This window comes from Phalacrocorax carbo, chromosome 3 (assembly GCF_963921805.1).
Source record: "Phalacrocorax carbo chromosome 3, bPhaCar2.1, whole genome shotgun sequence".
Taxonomy (NCBI): domain Eukaryota; kingdom Metazoa; phylum Chordata; class Aves; order Suliformes; family Phalacrocoracidae; genus Phalacrocorax; species Phalacrocorax carbo.
The window spans coordinates 97,337,387-97,358,431 of NC_087515.1; the positions used below are offsets into that span (position 1 = coordinate 97,337,387).

The 21,045-nt window shown below is 37.8% G+C and overlaps 1 protein-coding gene across 3 annotated transcripts in view; it reads right to left on the minus strand.

Annotated features, from left to right (window-relative positions):
• ADGRB3 (adhesion G protein-coupled receptor B3) overlaps positions 1–21,045 on the minus strand; it is a 462,905-nt gene that overhangs the window by 191,866 nt on the left and 249,994 nt on the right. For all 3 annotated transcript variants that reach the window (XM_064447845.1, XM_064447844.1, XM_064447843.1), the window contains exons 13-14: positions 7,870–8,016; positions 7,059–7,134 (exon numbers count right to left, since the gene is read on the minus strand). In XM_064447845.1, the coding sequence (XP_064303915.1) occupies positions 7,059–7,134; positions 7,870–8,016 (223 nt within the window). The remainder of the gene's footprint in view (positions 1–7,058; positions 7,135–7,869; positions 8,017–21,045) is intronic.

Consider the following 21,045-nt stretch of genomic DNA (forward strand, 5'->3'; position numbering starts at 1 on the left):
ATCTCTATGTTTTGTAGCTACCTTTCTAGGACAGACCTAGTATTGCCAAGGTTATGCTAATACAGGCATAAAGACATGTTGACATGATGTTTATTTCTGAGATCCTTGCTCCTTATGACCCTGTCAGGTGTAGAACAACTATCTCTTATCGGCCAGACTGTTTCTGATGATCATTATGGTATTTCCTTTGTATGTAATCCTGCTTTCAACATCTTCTGCTGATCACACATAAAGAAATATAAAATCTCACAGAAAGTCATATTCAAAGGTAGATGTTATCAAAGAAGAAACCAGGCAGTTTAGATGTAATTATAATAGACAGTAGAAATATTCTTTTGTTGTTGTTGTTGTTTAATTGCTTATTTCCTCTAGGGAAAAGGTATTTAAGAGAGGATTCCATTTTGCTGGATCATTGAAACAGGAATTGCCATGGCTACAGTAATAGAAACTTAACTCATTGGGCACTTTACTCAGCACAATGAATGAAATTATTCTTCTGGGGAAAGGTGTGAATCCTAGCCCAATTTTACTCAGCCAGATCATATAATGAAAATAGAATGGAAATGGCTTTCTATTTTACTGAATTCCTATTTCTTCCCTTTGGTTGCACTTTAAAGTCTCACACATCGTTGATGAAAACATACCTCTCTATCAGACTAACATTTAACGTTTGGCAAAATTTCAGTGCATTCTATAGAAGGGGAGTAATGACAGTACCTTATTGCACATAGAGTTGCTGAATATCTTTAAATGTTCCCAAGTAATGCATAATTAAGAAACAAACAAACAAAAACCCCAAAAAACAACCAAAACAAACTAACAGAACTCCAAATAAATACAAAACTGATTTCTCTAACAGATCATGGCAAGTGGAAATACAGCTTACCAGCTATTAAAAGATTTTGTCCATTTTGGAAAGCTAATGTAAATACTGATACTTAAGTACTTGATCACAGTCAATCTTTGTGATTGAGAAATGTTTCCTTGCTATGTCTAATTTTGGTACAGTTCTGATGGTTCTAGGGTGAGACCCAGAAGAACACTTAAGGTGCCCAGTTTGTTACCTCAGTATATCAATTTTGCCTCAGTCTCATTAAAACCCTACCAATCCACTTACATTCTCAAGCGTCCCTAGCAGACTGTTTCACCAGAAAATAAATGTAACTGGCTATATTGCTGTGAAATGAAATCTGCATCGCTCATTGCTGTTCTGTCTGAGCTGAGTTGCATATCTCATATTTAGCTCTTCAGATAGTCTCTGGAAGAATGAAATCTGGCAAATATGTTCTAAACACACATAACACATTAAGATACCACTGAATTAAAGCTCAAAGCATTGTAGTCACAAGAATTTCCTTCAAAACCATTAGTGCCGTGCCATTGATATCTTTGTTGAAGATAATTTTTTAAACAACAGCTCAGTGCTGAGAACATTCACGCAGGAATTTAAGTAATCAGCTTTTACAAAACTTCCAGGGAGGTGGAATATGTGGGTTTCAGTCCCTGTCATATTGGGAATGACATAGAATGGGAATGACTTTTCTCACACTTCCTCAGCAACTGCATTATCTTATAGATTTTTTATGACAGGTGGAGAGTGACTTCACCATTACCTCTTTCTCTTCATCAAAAAAAAAAAATCTAAAATTTATCTTTAATAAGAAATATACTTATACAGGATGGTGCTCTGCTGACTGTCCAGAAGAACACACATCAGGGTCAAATTTTACAATCAATAACTCAAAAAATATATTAAATTCCTTGGAAAGTATGTTTGAATAAATCCTTGAAGATTCAAGATAACAAAGTTTGATTGAGTAAAATCTCAAGAAAAGCTTCCAGAGCTGCTGTTCTAGTGTTTGTTTGGATCTGAATTAATAACAATATTAATAAATAGAGTTATTTTACTAAGCTCTTTTTTTATCTGGGTATACATTTTAGGGTATTCTTTTAAATAAGTGTATACATATTGATATTATGTGATATGAAATTCAGGTTTTCTTTTTGTTTTAGAATGACTGTAGGTTGCTCAAGAAAAATGAACTTATGAATAAGGCATGTGGCTATCTCAAGACAGCATGAAAGAAGTTTTAGTTCAATGTGTAAATGTTGTATACATTACAGAAAAGTTATGGATGCTATAGCAGTAATGCTACGCAGTAAAAGCCCACCTGAGGTACTCTGTCCTGAGTCTAACAAAGCTGACCTAAGGAAATTTAAGGGCTTTTTTGGCTGTACAGCATCTGAAGCAGGGGGTTAGGAATGATGTTTCAAATCGGGAAAGAGAACATTTCATGCAGGAAATTATAGCAGGAAAAGTATGGTGGTTGTTTAAGTGACCGGAAAAAAAAAGGCTTGCTACAGCAAAATCATTAATTCTTTATTTGTTCTTATTTGTTAAAGGAAAAGTTAAAGACTATCTTACAGTATGACAATATGCAATGAATTCCTTTGGAGTGCCCAGGAGAGGAATTATATATAATATCTTCTAGATGAGTATTATACTGAGAATCAATTTTCTGTGAACCTAACAATAACATAAATGTGCTCAGAGATGCAAGAGCTATGGAAATAATATTCAGTCTATAGTGCTCAAAATATTCAATATTTCAGTATATGATTTTTAAAAAGTCCCTATGAGATTACCAGAACAGTGCATTGCAGCAAAGTATATTAGGAAATAGAATCAGATGAAGTTTATTTACTTGTGCCTGGAAAAAAAATAATTATTCTATTTTAATAAGGAAGAATAAAGTACTTTTCTTTTCCCTAACCTCTTGTTTAAACAGTCCTGGCAAAATGCTTTGAATAATACACGTGTACCACAAGGATTAAACACTGTGTCCAAAAAGTTCTATATTAATGTAATTGCCAAGTTCTCATCTCACACTGTGTTTATAAGACTTACTTTTAACAGACTCTATGCCAGTAAAAACAAGAAAAATCAAGCCCATATGGTAAAATGAAGCTAATTTTGGAGTTTGTGAAATATATTGTATAGGCTGTCCTGGGTAATGAAATCCTCATTTTACACACAGAACACCTGTGGTGTACCAGATGGGGATTCTGTGATTAGGTGCTTTGAAAGATTTTCCCCAAAGATATACTGAGATTTTTTTTTATTTGTTTGTTTAATTTAAACAAAGAAGTTCCTTGTGAGGATGCAGGAGCTTGCAGACCTTTTAGTGCTGACATTAAGGAATGTATGGGAATGTATGTCACCTTTGTTCTTCTGAAAACTACAAAGAGCAGGTATCATACAATCATTTACTTTACTCTCACCCTAACTACTGTAAAGCCAGGGACTGAAATCACATGGGAGGTGGTAAAGCTTTCTGGATATTTAACTGCAGCCAGTAGTAATCACCTCTTTTATCAGGTTGTCAAGGTGTAAATGATGTGGCCTTTGAATGCAAACATGAGTCCACTTTACTTATTTTACCTTGGTTTATTATTTTGTTTACCTTTATTCCCACCATTAACATATTTTACAACTGTCATTTTATTAGAACAGCATCACATAAGTTGCTTATCCAGGTTGTTTTTTAATTCATACATTGTGCGTAGCTACCACACTTCTAGGTATCATATAAAAATTAGATGATGTTACCTCCCTTCACATTTTACAGTGTTTACTGTATACACAATGCTGTTGCAGTGAAGAATTGCACTATGTTCAACACTAAAATGGTTATCACGATAATGCTTATTACAGTTAAATAAGATTAGTACAAATAGTAATCAATATAAGCCCTTGTAAGATGATAGTTTTTCATTGAAAAATGTAAGCAAACAACATAAACCTTTTCGAAATGCAGTGGGATGTACAGAAACCTCCACTTCATTCATGGACCTGAACGACTGTAAAATGATAAACCACCCAGTAATAAATATTCCTTTAAAACCTGCATTGCAGTTCTAATTTTTGCAAAGAGTATAATAGCTCAATAAATTCAGCACTAACCACAGTTGCGGCTTTTTTCCAATTCAGAATTCCATCAGAATGAACGTTAAAGTGGCTTGAATGCATCAGAATTCATTCAGTAGTATTTAATATTTTCATCAATGACATACTGGGATTGAGTGCACCCTCAGCAAGTCTGCAGATGACACCAAGCTCAGTAGTTCGGTTGATATGCTAGAGGGAAAGATGCCATACAGAGGGATGTTGACAAGCTTGAGAAACGGGCCCATGTGAACCTCATGAAATTCAACAAGGCCAAGTGGAAGGACCAACACCTGGGTTGAAGCAATCCCCAGTATCAATACAGGCCAGGGGATAAAGGGATTGAGAGCAGCCCTGTGGAGAAGGACTTGGGGGTGCTGATGGATGACAAATTGCATATGAGCTGACAGTGTGTGCCTGCAGTCCAGAAAGCTCAACCATATCCTGGGCTACATCAAAAGAAGCATGGCTAGCAGGTTGAAGGAGGTGATTCTCTCCCTCTGTGCTGCTCCTGTGAGACCCTACCTGGAGCACTGCATCCAGCTGTGGGGTTTCCAGTACAAGAAAGACATGGACCTATTAGAGCAGGTCCAGAGGAGGGCCATGAAAGTCATTAGAGGGCTGGAACATCTCTCCTGTGAAGAAAGGCTGAGAGAGTTGGGGTTATTCAGCCTGCAGAAGAGAAGGCTCCAGGGAGACCTTACTGCAGGCTTTTAATACTTCAAGGGGGCTTATAAGAAAGATGGAGAGAGACTTTTACTAAGGCCTGTAGTGACAATGACATGTCACAGTGGCTTTAAACTGAAAGAGGGTAGGTTTAGATTGGACATAAGGAATAATTTTTTTTATGACAAGGGTGGTGAGACAGTGGAACAGGTTGCCCAGACAGCCTGTGGTTGTCCTATAATTGGAAATTTTCAAGGTCAGGTTGGATGGGGCTTTGAGCAACCTGATCTAGCGGAAGATGCCCCTGCCCATGGTGGGGGGGGTTGGACTAGATGATCTTTGAAGGTCCCTTCCAACCCAAACTGTTCAATGATTCTGTGAAAACAGTTTGAAATTGTGCCACCTTTGAGGTACTATTTATAGGTCATGAGATCAAATTATGAGTATGACTGCCGTAGACAAAGAATTTCAGTGTGATATACTTCCTGGTGATGTAAGCTGTAAAAGTTTCAGTATAACTTCATTATAAATATTAAATAAGTGCAGATGAGTACTGAGGTGCTGTACTTTGAAGAAAGAAGAGACTAGAGGTACCAGGGAACATGTGTTATATTTTAATATCACAGATTAATAATGACTTTTATTCTTTATTCACATACATAAGAGAAAGTAATAGTGCTTGTTTCCTTTTCTTGGGCAGCTGAGAATTGGATTCAAATAATACTGAACATATTCAGAGGCAAAGTGGGATATCTTCATATTTGAATTTCTAAAGACTTCATTTATGAATAGATATACATAGATTATTAGACCATTTTGCTTTAGGAGCTCACAAAACCTCTCTATGAACTGAATTGTACAGAGAAATGGTCAAATTTGCTGTGTAAATCAGTAATCAGCTGAAAGCATTACACATAAAAGAAAAAAAAATTGGGAACTGAGATGCACTTTCTCATAGTTCATAGTACTTAAGTTGCTGCACTTTTCTGCTCTAAAGTCCCTATTCTGCCCCTATTCCTGCTACCTGATTCCAGGGAAAATCTAGTAAGGCCTATAAATTTCACTTTTCTAACAAATGAAATAAAAGCCCTGAAAGGCTTTTGATATTAGTAAATATACATCATTCAAGGTTCATACCTGTTTTCTGTAAACTAAAACTATTGACCTATGAGAGCTAAAAAGGCGTGATCATAGATTGTGGTTTACAATATAAAGGTCTGAAATGTACATGGCCACCTCAACATTTTCCTAGGGTTGGCAGATTGTCTCGAAGGACTGACTACAATAACTATTTGGCTCTGTTTCTTTGAATACGAGAGAAGAGAAGAAAAAATATCTCTCACAAACATCTCTTCCTTCCTGGCTAATTTCAGGAGCTGGCACAATAAATGGAAAGTGTTTAGTGACATTTCAGAAGTGGATGAGCTGTCATTTATACCATGCCTTAAGCATAGATGGCTTTTGCCAGCACTACCCAGGCTTCCAGGTGCCCTGCCAGGACATCACTTTTCAATTTGTGCTCTACCTCAGAGTGATTTCTGTCCCCAACATTGCAGCTACTCATTGCACATTACATTGAAACTTTACTGGGAAGTGGTTTTTTTTCTTAGGACTGCAACTTTTTTGTTTTCAAATGGATTTTTGGCGTCTTCCTAATTACCATGCTTTCTAATTATTGTGAATCCATTAGCAGCTATTATGACACAATCTGCACCCGTTTCTTTTACTGTAAAAGGACATTAATAGACCAATGGTGCACAGGATCATGTGAAATAAGATAGTATTAATGGACCATGAAACTATCTTAACCAGTAATTTGAGAAGAGGGCGGGAAATGTTTATTTCCAAATTGTCTGTTATCAAGTACAGAAAGGAAAAAGTGAAACAAGAGACCCTCCTATTTCTTTATGAATGCGTATGGTCCTCATAACTGACATACCACAGCTGTTTAGGCACATGCACATCTTGTTTCTAAAATGGATCCTCTCTATAGCTCTGATGTCCCTTCTGAATACAACTTGCACTGAAAAAGTGCTTGGAAAACTACCATGAAAGACTTCTGGAGAAGCAGAGCAGGGAACCTTAGTACATCAGGTTAAGATGACATTACTTGTTAACTTGTACTAACTGGACAAAGTAGTTTGAAGCACATGTATAAGTGGCCTGAGCATTAATGTAGATCAGTGTGCATATTTCTAATTGAACATTTCTATAATTAAGCTTAATACAGATTACATAAAATAGAAATTAAGCCAATTTGATAAAAAGGCTATTTCTATTGTACAAATGATGAAGCACGAAGGAAAGACAAATATACATGTGTCTTAAATCACAGGAAAAAAATGTCCAACAATATCAGTCTTGGTTATCTGCTTTTATCCTGACATGCAGTGTAGTTATGATCCTGAAATAGTCTAATTCATATTGTATTTATGAAATTTCTTACCTCAAAGTGGGCAAAATGAGTTCTAAATTTTTGTATAACACTGCTCCAAGTACAAATACAGTTGATTCGTCTAGTTCTGAAAAGAGTAAGGAAAAAAAGATTTTTAAACTTTCCCAAGCATCCATCAGCATAAAAAACTGTGAATACCATTTATCTCTCCAGTAGAAATTTTATTTTAAATAAATCATTATCATTTTGAATTATATCCTGGAAGTCTGTCATAAAGATGTGTCACTGTCTGGAATATATCAAAAGATTTAAACCACTGAAAATAGAATTTTCAAAAAAATCCATCACTGTGTACTGACATCCATGCTAGTTCATTTACCTTTATAATTAAGTATCCTTAAAGACTGTCTTTAGAGTTTAATGCCTAGCAACGAAATTCTCTAATGTCAGATCTGCACTGCAACAATATTTGTAAACTGTATCTGAAGCCAGGGTAATTTGTCTGCTGAGCATCCTTCGGTAAAGGTGACCTGTTGGAATGGCCCAGTCTGTTGGAGTGGAGCTGCTTCAGGGGGTTCAACAGAGCTGCACTTCAGGTCACCTCATACCACCACAGGTAGAATCCTGTGCATAATAACTAGCATTAGCCCTCTGGTATAGAAAATAAAGTCTAGCACTTTTTGTTCAAGATGCTGAAATTAAGCGCTATCATTTCTCTCTGGGATAAGCTGTGAGTACTGGATTTCTTTTGAAGATGGATAAAATATCCACTTCTATATTGTACAGTGGTCCTAGGAGACAAAGATTCTGAGTTCCCTTGTTAAAGCGAGCACAAAATTAACATGCTGATATGCTTCTTTACCTGTTGACATAGGGGTGAAGATATTTTTTGGAATGACAACCCTGTCTTCTGAGTTTCGTGCCCAATCAACCATTCCTTTTCTTCCTTTCATGGGGAAATTGATGTCAGTTAAAACGGATGCAGCAGGAAGCTTCTGAATGCTAGCCACTAGTAAAAGAGATCACAAAACAAATAAAACTGTGTTTCATACTTTAAAGCATCAAACCATGATAACTGTATAGCAATAATGAGAAAGTTTAATAACACATTTGAAGTAAAGCAGGAATTTATAGAACATTAACTGGCACAGAAAGTGTAATCTTCTGTTTATTATGCAGTTCTACTATGGATTAATTTTGTGGCATTGATCGTATCATTTGTCAGCTAGATTCTGATTAAGTTTCTTAACAGAGATTATTGAATGTACTGGCTTATACCCTGAAATTCACACATAAGGACATCATCGTGTCTTCAGAGCAAATTCTAAAATGATCAAATGTGACAATGAAAGGAAGAGGATGCTGCAAATTGCTTTGGGAAACATAACTACTAGATGCAGGCTAATGAAGAAATAACAGAGCTTTTATCCCCTATACAGGCACAATTTCAAGACAGACCCATTAAGGAGATTCACATATTAAAAGGCCTCATTGTTTCCACACAAATGAGAATAATGCAGTATAGCACTTGATTTCTTTTCCTTGAAAGAATAATCCCCATTCTGAATTCTTAATTATATTTTTTGCTTCTAAAAAAGCCCCAAACCCCCAAACGACATCACTATTATATCTGTAACAGATATAGAAAGACAGAAAAAATAGGTATCAAATCTAATAGTAGACAGTTTGGAATTTTGTTTACTCATTCTCATTTTCTCTCTGTTTTCTAACTTGGCTATTATCTGGAAATCAGTTTCAGCTTTGCTGTGAAATCGAAGTATGACTCCATGGCAACACTGTCAGTGCCTAGTAAGACCCTTACTACTTTTAAGGAACTGACAGGGCTGCAAGTGTTTACGTACACTCAGAGCGATGACAAACAACACATTTGGAGCACTAGCTCTATTCTTAATGTAAGCCATGCTGATAGCGATTTCCCCTGTAATGGTCTTCCTAATCAGTTTATGAAGAGGCTAACGTAGTTGGAAGAGTTCGGACATCAGGACTATACTTTGATCTCTGTAACAATTTCACTGCAAGAACTCTGCAAGGGGGTTAAACATAAAGACTATGGGGGACAGCTGTAAAAGCAATCAGAACAGCAAAATTAAAGCAGAAAACCATTAGGTGTCTCATCAGTGGATTTTATTTGAAAGGAAACTGTAATTCAAATCCAAGAGTAGAGGAAAATTAAGAGGTTAACAATATTAACTCTACAAATGTATTCCTTGATAACTGACTCTCAGTTTCAAATTAGACTGGTTATGTATTATAGAATCTCATTAGTGAGGTGGTACTTGAGGTTATTTCAGGCTTTCCATTAAAAAATTATCATCAGGGCTTTACAATGCTAGTTACAATCCCCTCCAGGCTGAAATTGGCAATACATTTCCAGCCCTTAAGGGGTGCTTAGTATTGTGAATTTTCAGGTGGTGTGTGGAGGAAGAAGAGTTCAGGTGTTTCAGAATTACTGGGGCATTAAACAGATTGCCTGTTTTCACAGCAATCAATGGTTATACAGAATATGCTAACATTAGAAAAATTGATTTTTTCCATGGTTCTTAAAATCTAAAAATAATTTGATTTTGTTTTACACATAAATAAAACTAACTTACAGTTATTTAGCTTTCAAAATTAAATACAACCTGTATAAGACAATAATTTTTTTATTTGCACAGTATTTATCTGTGTATCTATCTATCTATCTATCTATCTATCTATCTATCTATCTATCTATCTATCTATCTATCTATCTATCTAATTAGCTAGTAGAGCCTTAATATTTCATCCACCTTTTAGATGACAGTTCCCTTTATTGAAATAGGAAATCAATATTATTAAATGGAATTCACTCTGCAAAACAGAAAACCACTTTAGGACTGGATAAATGGTGAGGGCCTAGGATAGTACCTCTCCAGACTCTGTCTACCTCTATATTTTAAATAGGACCATTCGTCATAGTACCTAAGCACTACTTAGAACCAGAGATTCCAAAATACTTGTTAAGGTTTAGGCATTGAATAGCACAAAACCTAAACTTGAAGTCTAAGCATTTGGCTTATGGCTTATATGCAATAAACATAATATAATTTCACAGAAGATGCAACCTTAACATCTGGAGATTTTGGATGTCTGCATAGACAGAGAGAGTACACAATACACATAACCAATAATTGAAAGAGATTTATCAAAATGCTTGCTCCACATCCTGCAAAATCTGACTCTTGCAGATCCACACAGATTATTAGGTCATTCTTTAGCCACTTTGCTGCATTATTCCAAGAGGATGTGCCTACTAATTTCCAACATGGCATTGGCATTTAAAGATATAAGATAATTTAATGGAATCTTACTGGAGGCAACTAATTCAGTCCGTCAACATTGCCAGGTGGATACATGAGACAGTTCCTACCTCTTCAGTGTCACTGTGAACTGTATTTTATTTTTTAAAAAAGCCAATATTCTTATTAAATATTAGTCTACAACTTCTTTCTATGAGACCTTGGAGCATGACCAGCTGTACTTCCATTGTGAAATGTGGCTTTGCTGCTCTCTAACTCAATTTTAATCTGCAGCATGAAATAATTAATTACTTTATTGTGAACGTGAAGTTCAACAGGCCTTTTGGAGGAGAAAGTGTATAATTAAGGTGGGGGTCATTCATATATCAGAAACTCAAGTACCAGTTTCTTATACAATTTTATACATAGATAATAAGAAAGAATGATAAGTAATTCACTTTTTTACTTTATTCTATTCTTTTTAGGTTAGGTTTGTGTTAGAAAATGATGCTTCAAATACTGGAACCCAAAAGATTCGGTTTTATAATTGCCACACAAGCATTTTGGCTACTAATTTGGAAAAAGACAAAGTTGCCTTTTTTAAAAAAAATTACCATACCAAAACATTGTCCTGAATTTATGAGATAGAAGGATAGAACACTAGCCAATGAGGACATTTACAGATTTACAGGCACTGTGGCAGAAGTACTTTTTCTTGTTTATACACACATAGAAGTTGTATAATACTGGAAAAAGAATCAATGAGAATTTTAATAAGAATGAGATTGTAAAGTGGAAAAAATTATGAAAAAAGAGAAGAAAAAGAAAAACTAAAATGAAAATTATCTAAGCAGAAGTTGCGGAAAATCTTCATGTGTCATTTTAAATAAGGACCTTGAAAATATAAAATTTCCCATATAGACCATATACAGCATGTCTTATTCTCTCATCCTTCTGTTCTAATCTGACTACATCTTCTTGGACTCTGTATGCTGTAGGCATAGTACTGACAACTAACCAGCCTGGTCACTCCTCAGGTCATTCTTACAGTTTGCACATACTCTGCTGTAGAGACAATCAAAGCTTTTCCAATATGGAAAATTCTCATTTTAATTTATTTGTATTATGGCAATTCCTATAATATTCCAGGCATCATTCAAACAAACAAACAAACAAACAAAAAGGTAGAAGTAGAAATGGAAAAGCCACCCAGAAGGCTTTTGGCAGGAAAAAACTTAGAGACCGAAGGTTTGGGTGTACAGATATGCAGAATACATTGCTTTCTTCCATTCTCTGGACAGCCTCTCTTGTTGTGGCTCCTATATACCTTCAATTACAATTTTAATATGATTGACAAAGGCAAAAAACCCCAAAAGTAGAAAAAGGAATCTCTTCCATGGTACTTGACTGTATTCAACATTTGAAGATTGCAGGAAGTAGAATATAATCTTTATTTCTTAAAAAAATGGCACCATCATACTTACGAATCTTGCAGATGAAATTTATATGCCCTAGTTGGAAGAAAAACACACCTATCTATAAGCTGGAACACAGAGAAAAAACCTTTCTTTTTAGAATTCTTTGAGCATTCTTTCGATGCACATTGGTATAAATTCCAAGGCAGTGGTTCAATTACACATAGAATCGTAGAATGTCCTGAGTTGGAACGGACCCACAAGGATCATCAAGTCCAACTCCTGTCCCTGCACAGGACAACCCCAGAATTCACACTGCGTGTCTGAGGGCGCTGTCCAAGTGCTTCTTGAATATCGCCAGGCTTGGAGCTGTGACTGCCTCCCTGGCAGTCTGTTCCAGTGCAAGAACCTTTTCCTAATACCCAGCCTAAACCTCCCCTGGCACATCTTCCTGCCATTCCCCAGGGTCCTATCATTGGTCACCAGAGAGAAAAGATCAGCGCCTGCCCCACCTCCTCCCCTTGTGAGGAAGCTGTAGACTGTGATGAGGTCTCCCCTCAGTCTTCCCCAGGCTGAACAAACCAAGTGACTTTAGCTTCTCCTCATACAGCTTCCCCTCTAAATGCTTCACCAACTTCATGGCCCTCCTCTGGACACTCCGTAGTAGCTTTGTATCCTTAATGTACTGTGGCACCCACAACCGCACACAGCACTCGAGGTGAGGCCACACCAGCGCAGAGTATAGTGGGACAATCACCTCCCTCGACCAGCTGCAATGCAGGGCTTGCTGCACCCCAGGACACGGTTGGCCCTCTTGGCTGCCAGGGCACACTCTTGGCTCATGTTCAACTCGCCATCAACCAGAACCCCCATGTCCCTCTCTGCAGAGCTGCTCTCCAGCCTCTCATTCCCCAGCCTGTATGTACACCCAGGGTTGCTGTGCCACAGGTGCAAAATCTGGCGCTTGCTCTTGTTAAAATTCATACAGCTGGTGATTGCCCAGCTCTCCAGTCTGTCCATATCCCTCTGCAGGTCCTCTCTGCCCTCCAGAGTGCCAACAGCTCCTCCCAATTTTGTGTCATCAGCAAACTTAATTGGTATTCCTTCCAGTCCTGCATCCAAGTCATTTATGAAGACACTAAAAAGCACTGGCCCTAAGATGGATCCCTGTAAAACCCTGCTAATGCCTGACTGCCAGCCTGATGTAACCCCATTTACTATGGCCCTTTGAGCCCGACCCACCAGCAAATTGCTCACCCATTGTGGTATGTGTTTATGCAGCTGTGTGCTGGACGTTTTGTCCAGGAGGATACTGTGAGAGACAGTATCGAAAGCTTTACTGAAATCCAAAAAGATCGCACTGACAGGCTTCCCTTAGTCAACTAGGGGGATAATCTTGTCATAGAAAGAAAGAAGCATAAGAACGCATACATATTTGTTGACTCCATAATAATTATTGATTTGGAAAAATTTATTTTAGTAGTCTAGTCTAATCAATTTAGCGATTGCTTTGACCCCTAATGGATTCACTTTAATATCCTTTAGAAGTACATCTCCATTTACCTTTATTTAATTTTCATGCTGCAGTTGCAGACAAACTGTTCAATATCGCTCTACTGAAAATTTTAGAATTGGCAACTACTAACTGTTCTCACTTCCTGAGTAAAACAAAGTCTTTTAGGAATTTATTAACTCCAAACTCATAAGAATGGAGAATTTTCTATGGCTAGCCAAATAAGCTGACTACACACAGTAATATGTGAATGATATTTAAGCAGTTTATTTAGAGCAGCAGAAAAGTGGTTAGTTAATGTGTCAAGAAAAATTTGAGTGAAATAAAAATTGTGCAGTTCTTGTATGCTAACTCTTGTAGATCATGGCCTAGAACAGAAAAGTTGAAATGTATTGCTATGATCCCTATAATCCTGAATGAGTTACAAGCTGTATAGTGCAACTTCCAGTAGCTCTCTGGCTGATCTGGGTTGCTAAATAATAAAAGATAAAGCAATCAAAAAAGAAGCATGAATCATCTTCCCTTTCTCTTCACTATCCACCCATTAGCCTCCTGTGTTGAACAAAAACTGGTGACAATTCAGAATCAGCCCCTTGAACAGGAGATCAGATTCACTGAAAGACATGACAGAAAAATGTCTGGATGTCTGCATATGGACTAAACACAACTTCATCTCTCACAGTAGAGATTTAGATTTTAAAATCACAGCACAAGCCAAATTAAACACTTGATCCGTATCTTTATCAAAGACTGAACCAAAACCTTTAGAAAAGATGCTCAAAATCTGAGTCTGAATTCTGTAGCATTCATGTATGTACAAAACAGGATACCACACTGGTCCTGATTCTCCTTTCTCATAGGTGTTAACATTCTGGGTTTGTTGTGCTTTATAGCACAGTAACTATGTTGATCCCTTATTTACAATCACAGAAGATACAAAGGAATTGGAATTAATTGTTTTAAAAGGCATCAGCACCTTGACTGAATTGGAAAACCAGATACAGAAATCTATGGGATTAGCATAATATGTCAATTTCTGCTTAATGCTCCCTGTCAGAGGAAGAAAGTAGAACTATGAATTTGATTGAATTTCAGTCACAGACAACAGAGAATGGCTATGCAGATTAGCAGCATCATTCACTCTTTTCCTGCCCTATTTTGACTTGTCCACTGACAGCATACTAGACATATATTATTCAGCATTTAGTAAACTTGAGTTTATCACACAACAGGTTTAGATTTTTCAGACAGAGGATATTAAACTGCCCTTCTGGGACAACTACTGCTAAATTTATTTCCAGGTAAAAGAGTCATAAATAGAATTGTCACTGTCACAGATGTTCAGAATAAAGAATATGAAAGGATTTTTATGTTAAAATTTGGAATACTGAATATTTCTGCAAACATCTCTGTTAAGAAGACCCAATTAGAATCATATTTATACGTTTTAGAATCATTCTGTTGACCCTAAATGTAAAACCTTTGGGTTTTTTTGTAGAATAAATAAGCTTATTTAAGTTAGCTCATGTTGGACACATGGGGAGAAAAGCCTTGCCTGGCTCATCATCAAAGAACCAGATGGACATCTTGAAGATGATATTCATAACAGATTTGTTCTATCCACTTAAACTCCATCATTTTAAAGATGATCTGCAACAAACACGTATGGCAAAACCCCCTTTTCAAGGAGACAAATTTGTGGATCTCCAGATTTGCTATGGAACTCTGCATCTGAGCAAGCTGGAGGATCTTCTTTAAAATCATTCTCTGAGTACAAAGATAAATCCACCTCTTATGACCCACAAGATTATGTGTAACAGAAGGACTGTGGTGAAGTAACATCCTCTTATTGAACGTAATAAGAACAACCAGGTGATTTTCCCTCTGCAAATAAAACTCATGAAATCTCCCTACAGTGAACAAACATCAAACAATGGTCAGAAAAACACTCCTAAGAAATTATACCTTAACTACAACTTCTTATGACTATCAACACAGAAATGATGTCTTCTTAAATTAGAACCTTGTCATGCCCACGGGCAGAAAAGAAAGGGATGTCCCTAGAAGCCCGCTGTGCACTTGCATCCCTGAAGCTCATCAGCCCAGAGCAGCTACTCTCTGACTATTCAAGCTTTGGGCAGCAAGACACACTACTGGTGTATGCAGAAGTAGAAGTAGATATTTCATAGATATTTTCACTAATAAGGTGTGAGTTCTGCATAAATCCTCCCTTTGGCGTCAAGCAAACTGTGCCTTAAATGGCCTCGCTGTTTGAAAGTTAATAATAATTCTTTAGGTTAATCAAGAAGCTACCTTAACAGTGGTCTCTGAATATTTCCTTTCTGTATTCCATAGACAATGCAATGGGGAAGAGAAGTACCTGTTACCATTTTTGTTGTAAAATGATACATTTATCAGTGATAAGCACCTTAACGAGTTAGTGAACTCATTTCTATTTTGAGCTTGCAAGCCACTGTAGTCCTTTAAACAATATGAAGAATAAGTAAACACATGAACAGTCACATAACTGTATGATGTCTGAATATGCTCCCAAAAGCCTGTAACTAATGCCAGTAATATGCTACCATATCAGTAATATGACCAGTGTAATATTTAGGATGAGTTAAAAAGCAGCATGGCTTCAGGCAACTATCAGGCTGCATTTAATAAAGACTCAGATCTCTTCTGCTCCTTATGCAATTTAAAAGAAAATAAATTCATAAGCAGCAGGCAAGTGTTTCTTTTTGGTTTTGTGTACTTTTGTTTCTCAGTACCAAATTCTGTGTTTCAGGAACAACTCAGGAATATACTAATTCCAAAGACTTATGAAATATCACATATGTGTATGCATTCTCTTGAGTGGTTTCTGATTGCACATTTGTTATGATAAAAAATTTAGCTTGATAAAATTAAAATAGGTAAAGCATAAGATTAAAATTCTTTTTCCAAACCTTTCCTTGTTACATGTATGGAAATAAAAATGGAAAATAAAAATTTAAAAGCTCAAAGAGTAATTAGAGCATTAAGAATTGTTGTTATGGACAATAAAAACTTTCCTAAATAATAATAATAAAAAAGATTATGCAAACTGTTAAAGTTTACTCCCTGAGAAAGAGTTAGTGTATAGAAATGGCCATAGAATCATAAAATTCCTCCGTGCTCCAGATGGTACTTCTGCATGTTCCCCTAGGGGAAAAATAATAATCTCACATTTTTATAAGTTTTAATCTTTGTTACTATTTACTTACTATTAATGTGTACTGTAAGATGAATATGGCTATTTGCAGCTGGCAAATGTGGAATGTAAAGAACAAAATGATTTTTAAATTTGCAAATCTGAATTACAAGTTTGAAGAAATCCCAGTTGAACTAGTGGAATTGGAAACAATTTTTTTTATGAGCAGTCAGAAGAAAATGTGTTCTCATGATAAATGGGATACTTCCTGAAATATATGGTTATTCAGACAAACACTTTAAACAAAACACGGTAGGCGGCTGTACTTCATTAACTAGAGGACAACTCCACCTTCTGGGTGTTATATTGAAGAAGATGAAGACATGAACAGCCAAAGAGACACAGAGCCACATCCAGGGTACTCTGTGTTTCTGAAAGAACTGTATTTTTTTCCATTCATCTTAGTGTTACTGTGCATTCATGCTACTAAGACTCTTGCCTTGTCATAAAGTACTTCTCAAGGAAAAGAAAGAGTCAGCATAAAGCAAGACAGAAGATGAAGGCTCATGCAGGAGATAGAGTGAGTTGCCATTTAAGTGCATGGGTTTTAATGTTACAGACATGAAGGTGAAAACCATGGCAGTACTGAGGGGGCAAGGCCACCTGCAACATTATTTTAGATTGACTGTGCAAGGAAGGTGCAGAAACCAAGCATTTTTCAATCACTAAGGCGAATGGAAAAAAGTGTCTGTGCTGGTCATTCTAGCTGGTAATGAGAGAAAAAGAAAGAGAGACTGAAGGTAATGTTAAGCTAGTGAGCTTAGAAGATGGGAATGACAATGAAGCTGTCATCAGAGGAAGGGAGAAAGAAGAAAAGCTGAGAGAGAGATATCATTTATATGTTTATTTATCAGGTCTACTGATGATTACATATCCACTAAGAACTACTAAAAAGATAGTCAGAGAGAACTTCACAGAGGACAAGACATCAGTAAGGGGGCAAACAGATGTGGATATCTGTAGTAAGGAATTGATAAAAATATTCCCTCAACATTACATTTCTTGGGGTGATGAAGAGCAGAGGTAGAATGATTGCTTCCCAGAAGTAGCAAAATGAAGCAGAGGAAAGACGGCCATTATCTTACCTCTAGGGAAATGACAACCAAATTCTATCACTCAGAAATCTAGAAAGATGTGAACTAGGTTACGCAGGGTATTGAAGTGAATTCTGAGGCATGGAGATAGAAGATTTGATGTATAAAAGCCACACACGGAGGAAACAATAAAGCATGTGAATCAATATATATTGCTAATCACAGCTTTTTGTAGCAGACTAGAAAAAGATCTCTGTTATATTTTATTATTGAACAGCTTTTTTAATCATACAAAATGGCATCTTGAAGAACTTTCAGATACAACTATAAGCAAATGAAAACTATGAGAACCATAAATTACTCTGACATAGAATCCCACAGTATCAATGGTATGGAAGTGGCTAGTGAATCCTAAAAATTAGAGCTTGACTGTATTGGGTTTATGTGGCAAGGTTTAGTAGCGGGGGAGCTACAGAGGTGGCTTCTGTGAGAAGCTGCTAGAAGCTTCCCCCATGTCCAATAGAGACAGTGCCAGCTGGCACCAAGAGGGACCTGCCACTGGTCAAGGCTGAGCCCATCAGCGATAGTGGTAGTCCCTTTGGGATAACATATTTAAGAAGAGGAAAAATACCTGTGGCAACAGCAGCTGGAATAGAGGAGTGAGACTATGTGAGAGAAACAATCCTGCAGACAGCAAGGTCAGTGAAGAAGGAGTTGGAGGAGGTGCTACAGGTGCCAGAGCGGAGATTCGCCTGCAGCCCACGGTGAAGACCATGGTGAGGCAGGCTGTCCCCCTGCAGCCCATGGAGGTCCATGGTGGAGCAGATATCCACCAGCAGCCTGTGGAGGACCCCATGCCAGAGCAGGTGGATGCCCAAAGGAGGCTGTGACCCCAGGGAAGCCCACGCTGGAGCAGACTCCTGGCACATCCTATGAACCCATGGGGACAGGAGCCCAAACAGGAGCAGGTTTGCTGGCAGGACTTGTAATCCTGTGGGGTACCCACGCTGGAGGAGTTTGGGAAGAACTGAAGCCTGTGGGAAGAACCCAATATGGAGAATTTTGTGGAGGACTGACTTCTGTGGGAGGAACCCCATGCTGGAGCAGGGGAAGACTGTGAGGAGTCCTTCTTTTGAGGAGGAAGGAGTGGCAGAGGCAGCATGTGATGAATGGACTGAAACCCCCATTCCCTGTCCCCCTGTGCAGCTCAGAGGGAGGAGGTAGAGAAAATTGGGAGTAAAGTTAAGCCTGGGAAGAAGGGAGAGGTAGGGGAAAGGTGTTTTAAGATTTAGCTTTTATTTCTTGTTACCTTACTCTGATTTGATTGGTAAGAAATAAAATTAATTTTCCCCAGGTTAGGTCTGTTTTGCTTATGATGGTAATTGGTGAATGATCTCTCTCTGTCCTTATTTCAACCCATGAGCCTTTCATTATATTGTCCCCAATAGTGATAGAGTGATATAGTGGCTTTGGTGGGTACCTGGAGTCCAGACAGGGACAACCCACCACACTGATTAAAAGCCATATCCTGCAAAAGAGTAGATATGGAGGAAACGCTTGCAGGTGGCCCTCATTTTTACAACAATGTACAAATTTCTCCATGTGCCTTCCCAGAAGTGTTCCAATCAGAGCATCTCAGTGCTTTCTTTATACTTCCGCTCCATTACAGTTGAGGAATTAGACTGAGCAGCAGCTAAGATCCTCAAAAACCTCAAGCCTATAGCTATGTTTACTGACCAGACTGGTCCCTTGACCAAATGCATCTGCAGTTGTTTTCTTTTTTAAAACGTGGCCAAGTGAGAGAAAGCATTGCTGGTCTAACACTGTCTGTTAGACTACTGATGTTTTCAGTACTTGAATTAGGAAGATCTGTCTGCAATCATGTCTCCCTCTGAAAAGGGGATCCCCATGTGAAGGAATTATAAACCATACCTTCCTCACCTTGGATGAGAATATACATTAGGATACAAGGCCATCACCACCAAAACCTGAGCTATCTAGGAGGAAAGAGGGAGCAAACCCATATTTGAATACTCATTTGACAACAGGCACAATACAGAAGCCAAGGGTTCAGAAGAAAGGTAGGTTTGCTTAATTTATCCCAGATAATTGGCAGATGTCTCAAATTAGTGCTCTGCTGAATTCTTGACTCTGCTAACTCAGGAGACGGAAAGAATTAGGTCATAGGCTTCGCATTTCATGGTCAGCACCAATTACTTCTCTAGTAGATATCTTCCATTCGGGGTTTTGTATTCAACCTAGACACCCAGCTGTCATAAGCCAGTGCACCCCCATCACACACACACCTCTACAGCTTTAGCTGTCCATGCTCAAAATTAGCTCTGATGCGATGCAACTTTGTAACTTAGATCAGACTACTGTGAAAAGGTCCATGTGAAGTGGGGTCCATGCCCCTTCACTCAGGAACTACACTTAAGCTGAATCAGCTCTGACTGTGCATAGCCATGTATTGTCATTGTCTGAACCTTGACTTGTGATTTAGTGTCAAGATGAAGCAGCACTGCACCTGTCTTTCACTATGGGCTTACCTGGAGACCACTGAACTGATAGCTGAATACCACCACTGGCTGGATCCTGACCCTCATACTGTGACTTGACTTCCTGGCCTGATATCAGATCTGCCTCATCACTGTGGACTCTAGTGATCTAGAATATTAGTTGGGCCTGGCTACCATCACAGACCTCCTCTGCTCCTCTTGTTTGGGTGCTATGGGTCTTTGCCTTTGCCAGCAAGGCTACCGTGCATGCCTTGCTGTCTTCTGGTTTCCCTCACAGATCAGCCCACTCTTGCTTCTCCCTGAACTCAGCATCCAATAAACAGGTGCTGCAACATCTACCTGGTAAATGCCTTCACGACAGGCTTGAGCAGAGTCATACAGAAAATCTGAAACAGAACAAAACACAGGTCTCCTGTGTCTCAGTTTCATGTTCAAGCCATGATTCTAACCTTCCTCACAGGAATTCATAACTAGGTCTTTGTTTTCTGGAGGCATGTCTAATTCATCTTGAATGTTCTCCATGGAGGAGATAAAGTGGATTAAGATTTGCTTAAGGGATTGTAAAAAGTTGTCCTGGGGCACTCTGAAATCTAATTGTCAGGATAATGCACTCATGCTTTATTTAGATTGTTTACATCACGCACAGCACAACGAAAACTCAGTACCTCAGTGGGAGTTATAGACACTATCCAATATAAGTAGTAAGTAATACTAATTATACTGAGTTTGATTTACTTGTTCACATTGTTGAATTCTAAATTAACTTTAATAACTCAGGAGAAATATCTCAGTTATTATGGTCATTTCAATAAAACAACTGCACAATGAGGAGATGCTTTAAAAAAAATCTAACTAGAAAATTGGGCCTATAAAGAATGACAGAGCTTGGTTATTATGAACTGTTATAACGCAATCACATGAATCACTATGGCATGTGGACCTTGTGCTCAGCTCTTGTTATCCAATTCTGTGCATCCCATCTCCAGCATCCCCTGATTCTTCCCTCCCACTCCCCCCAAACGAGAGGCTTTTCATTTTTAT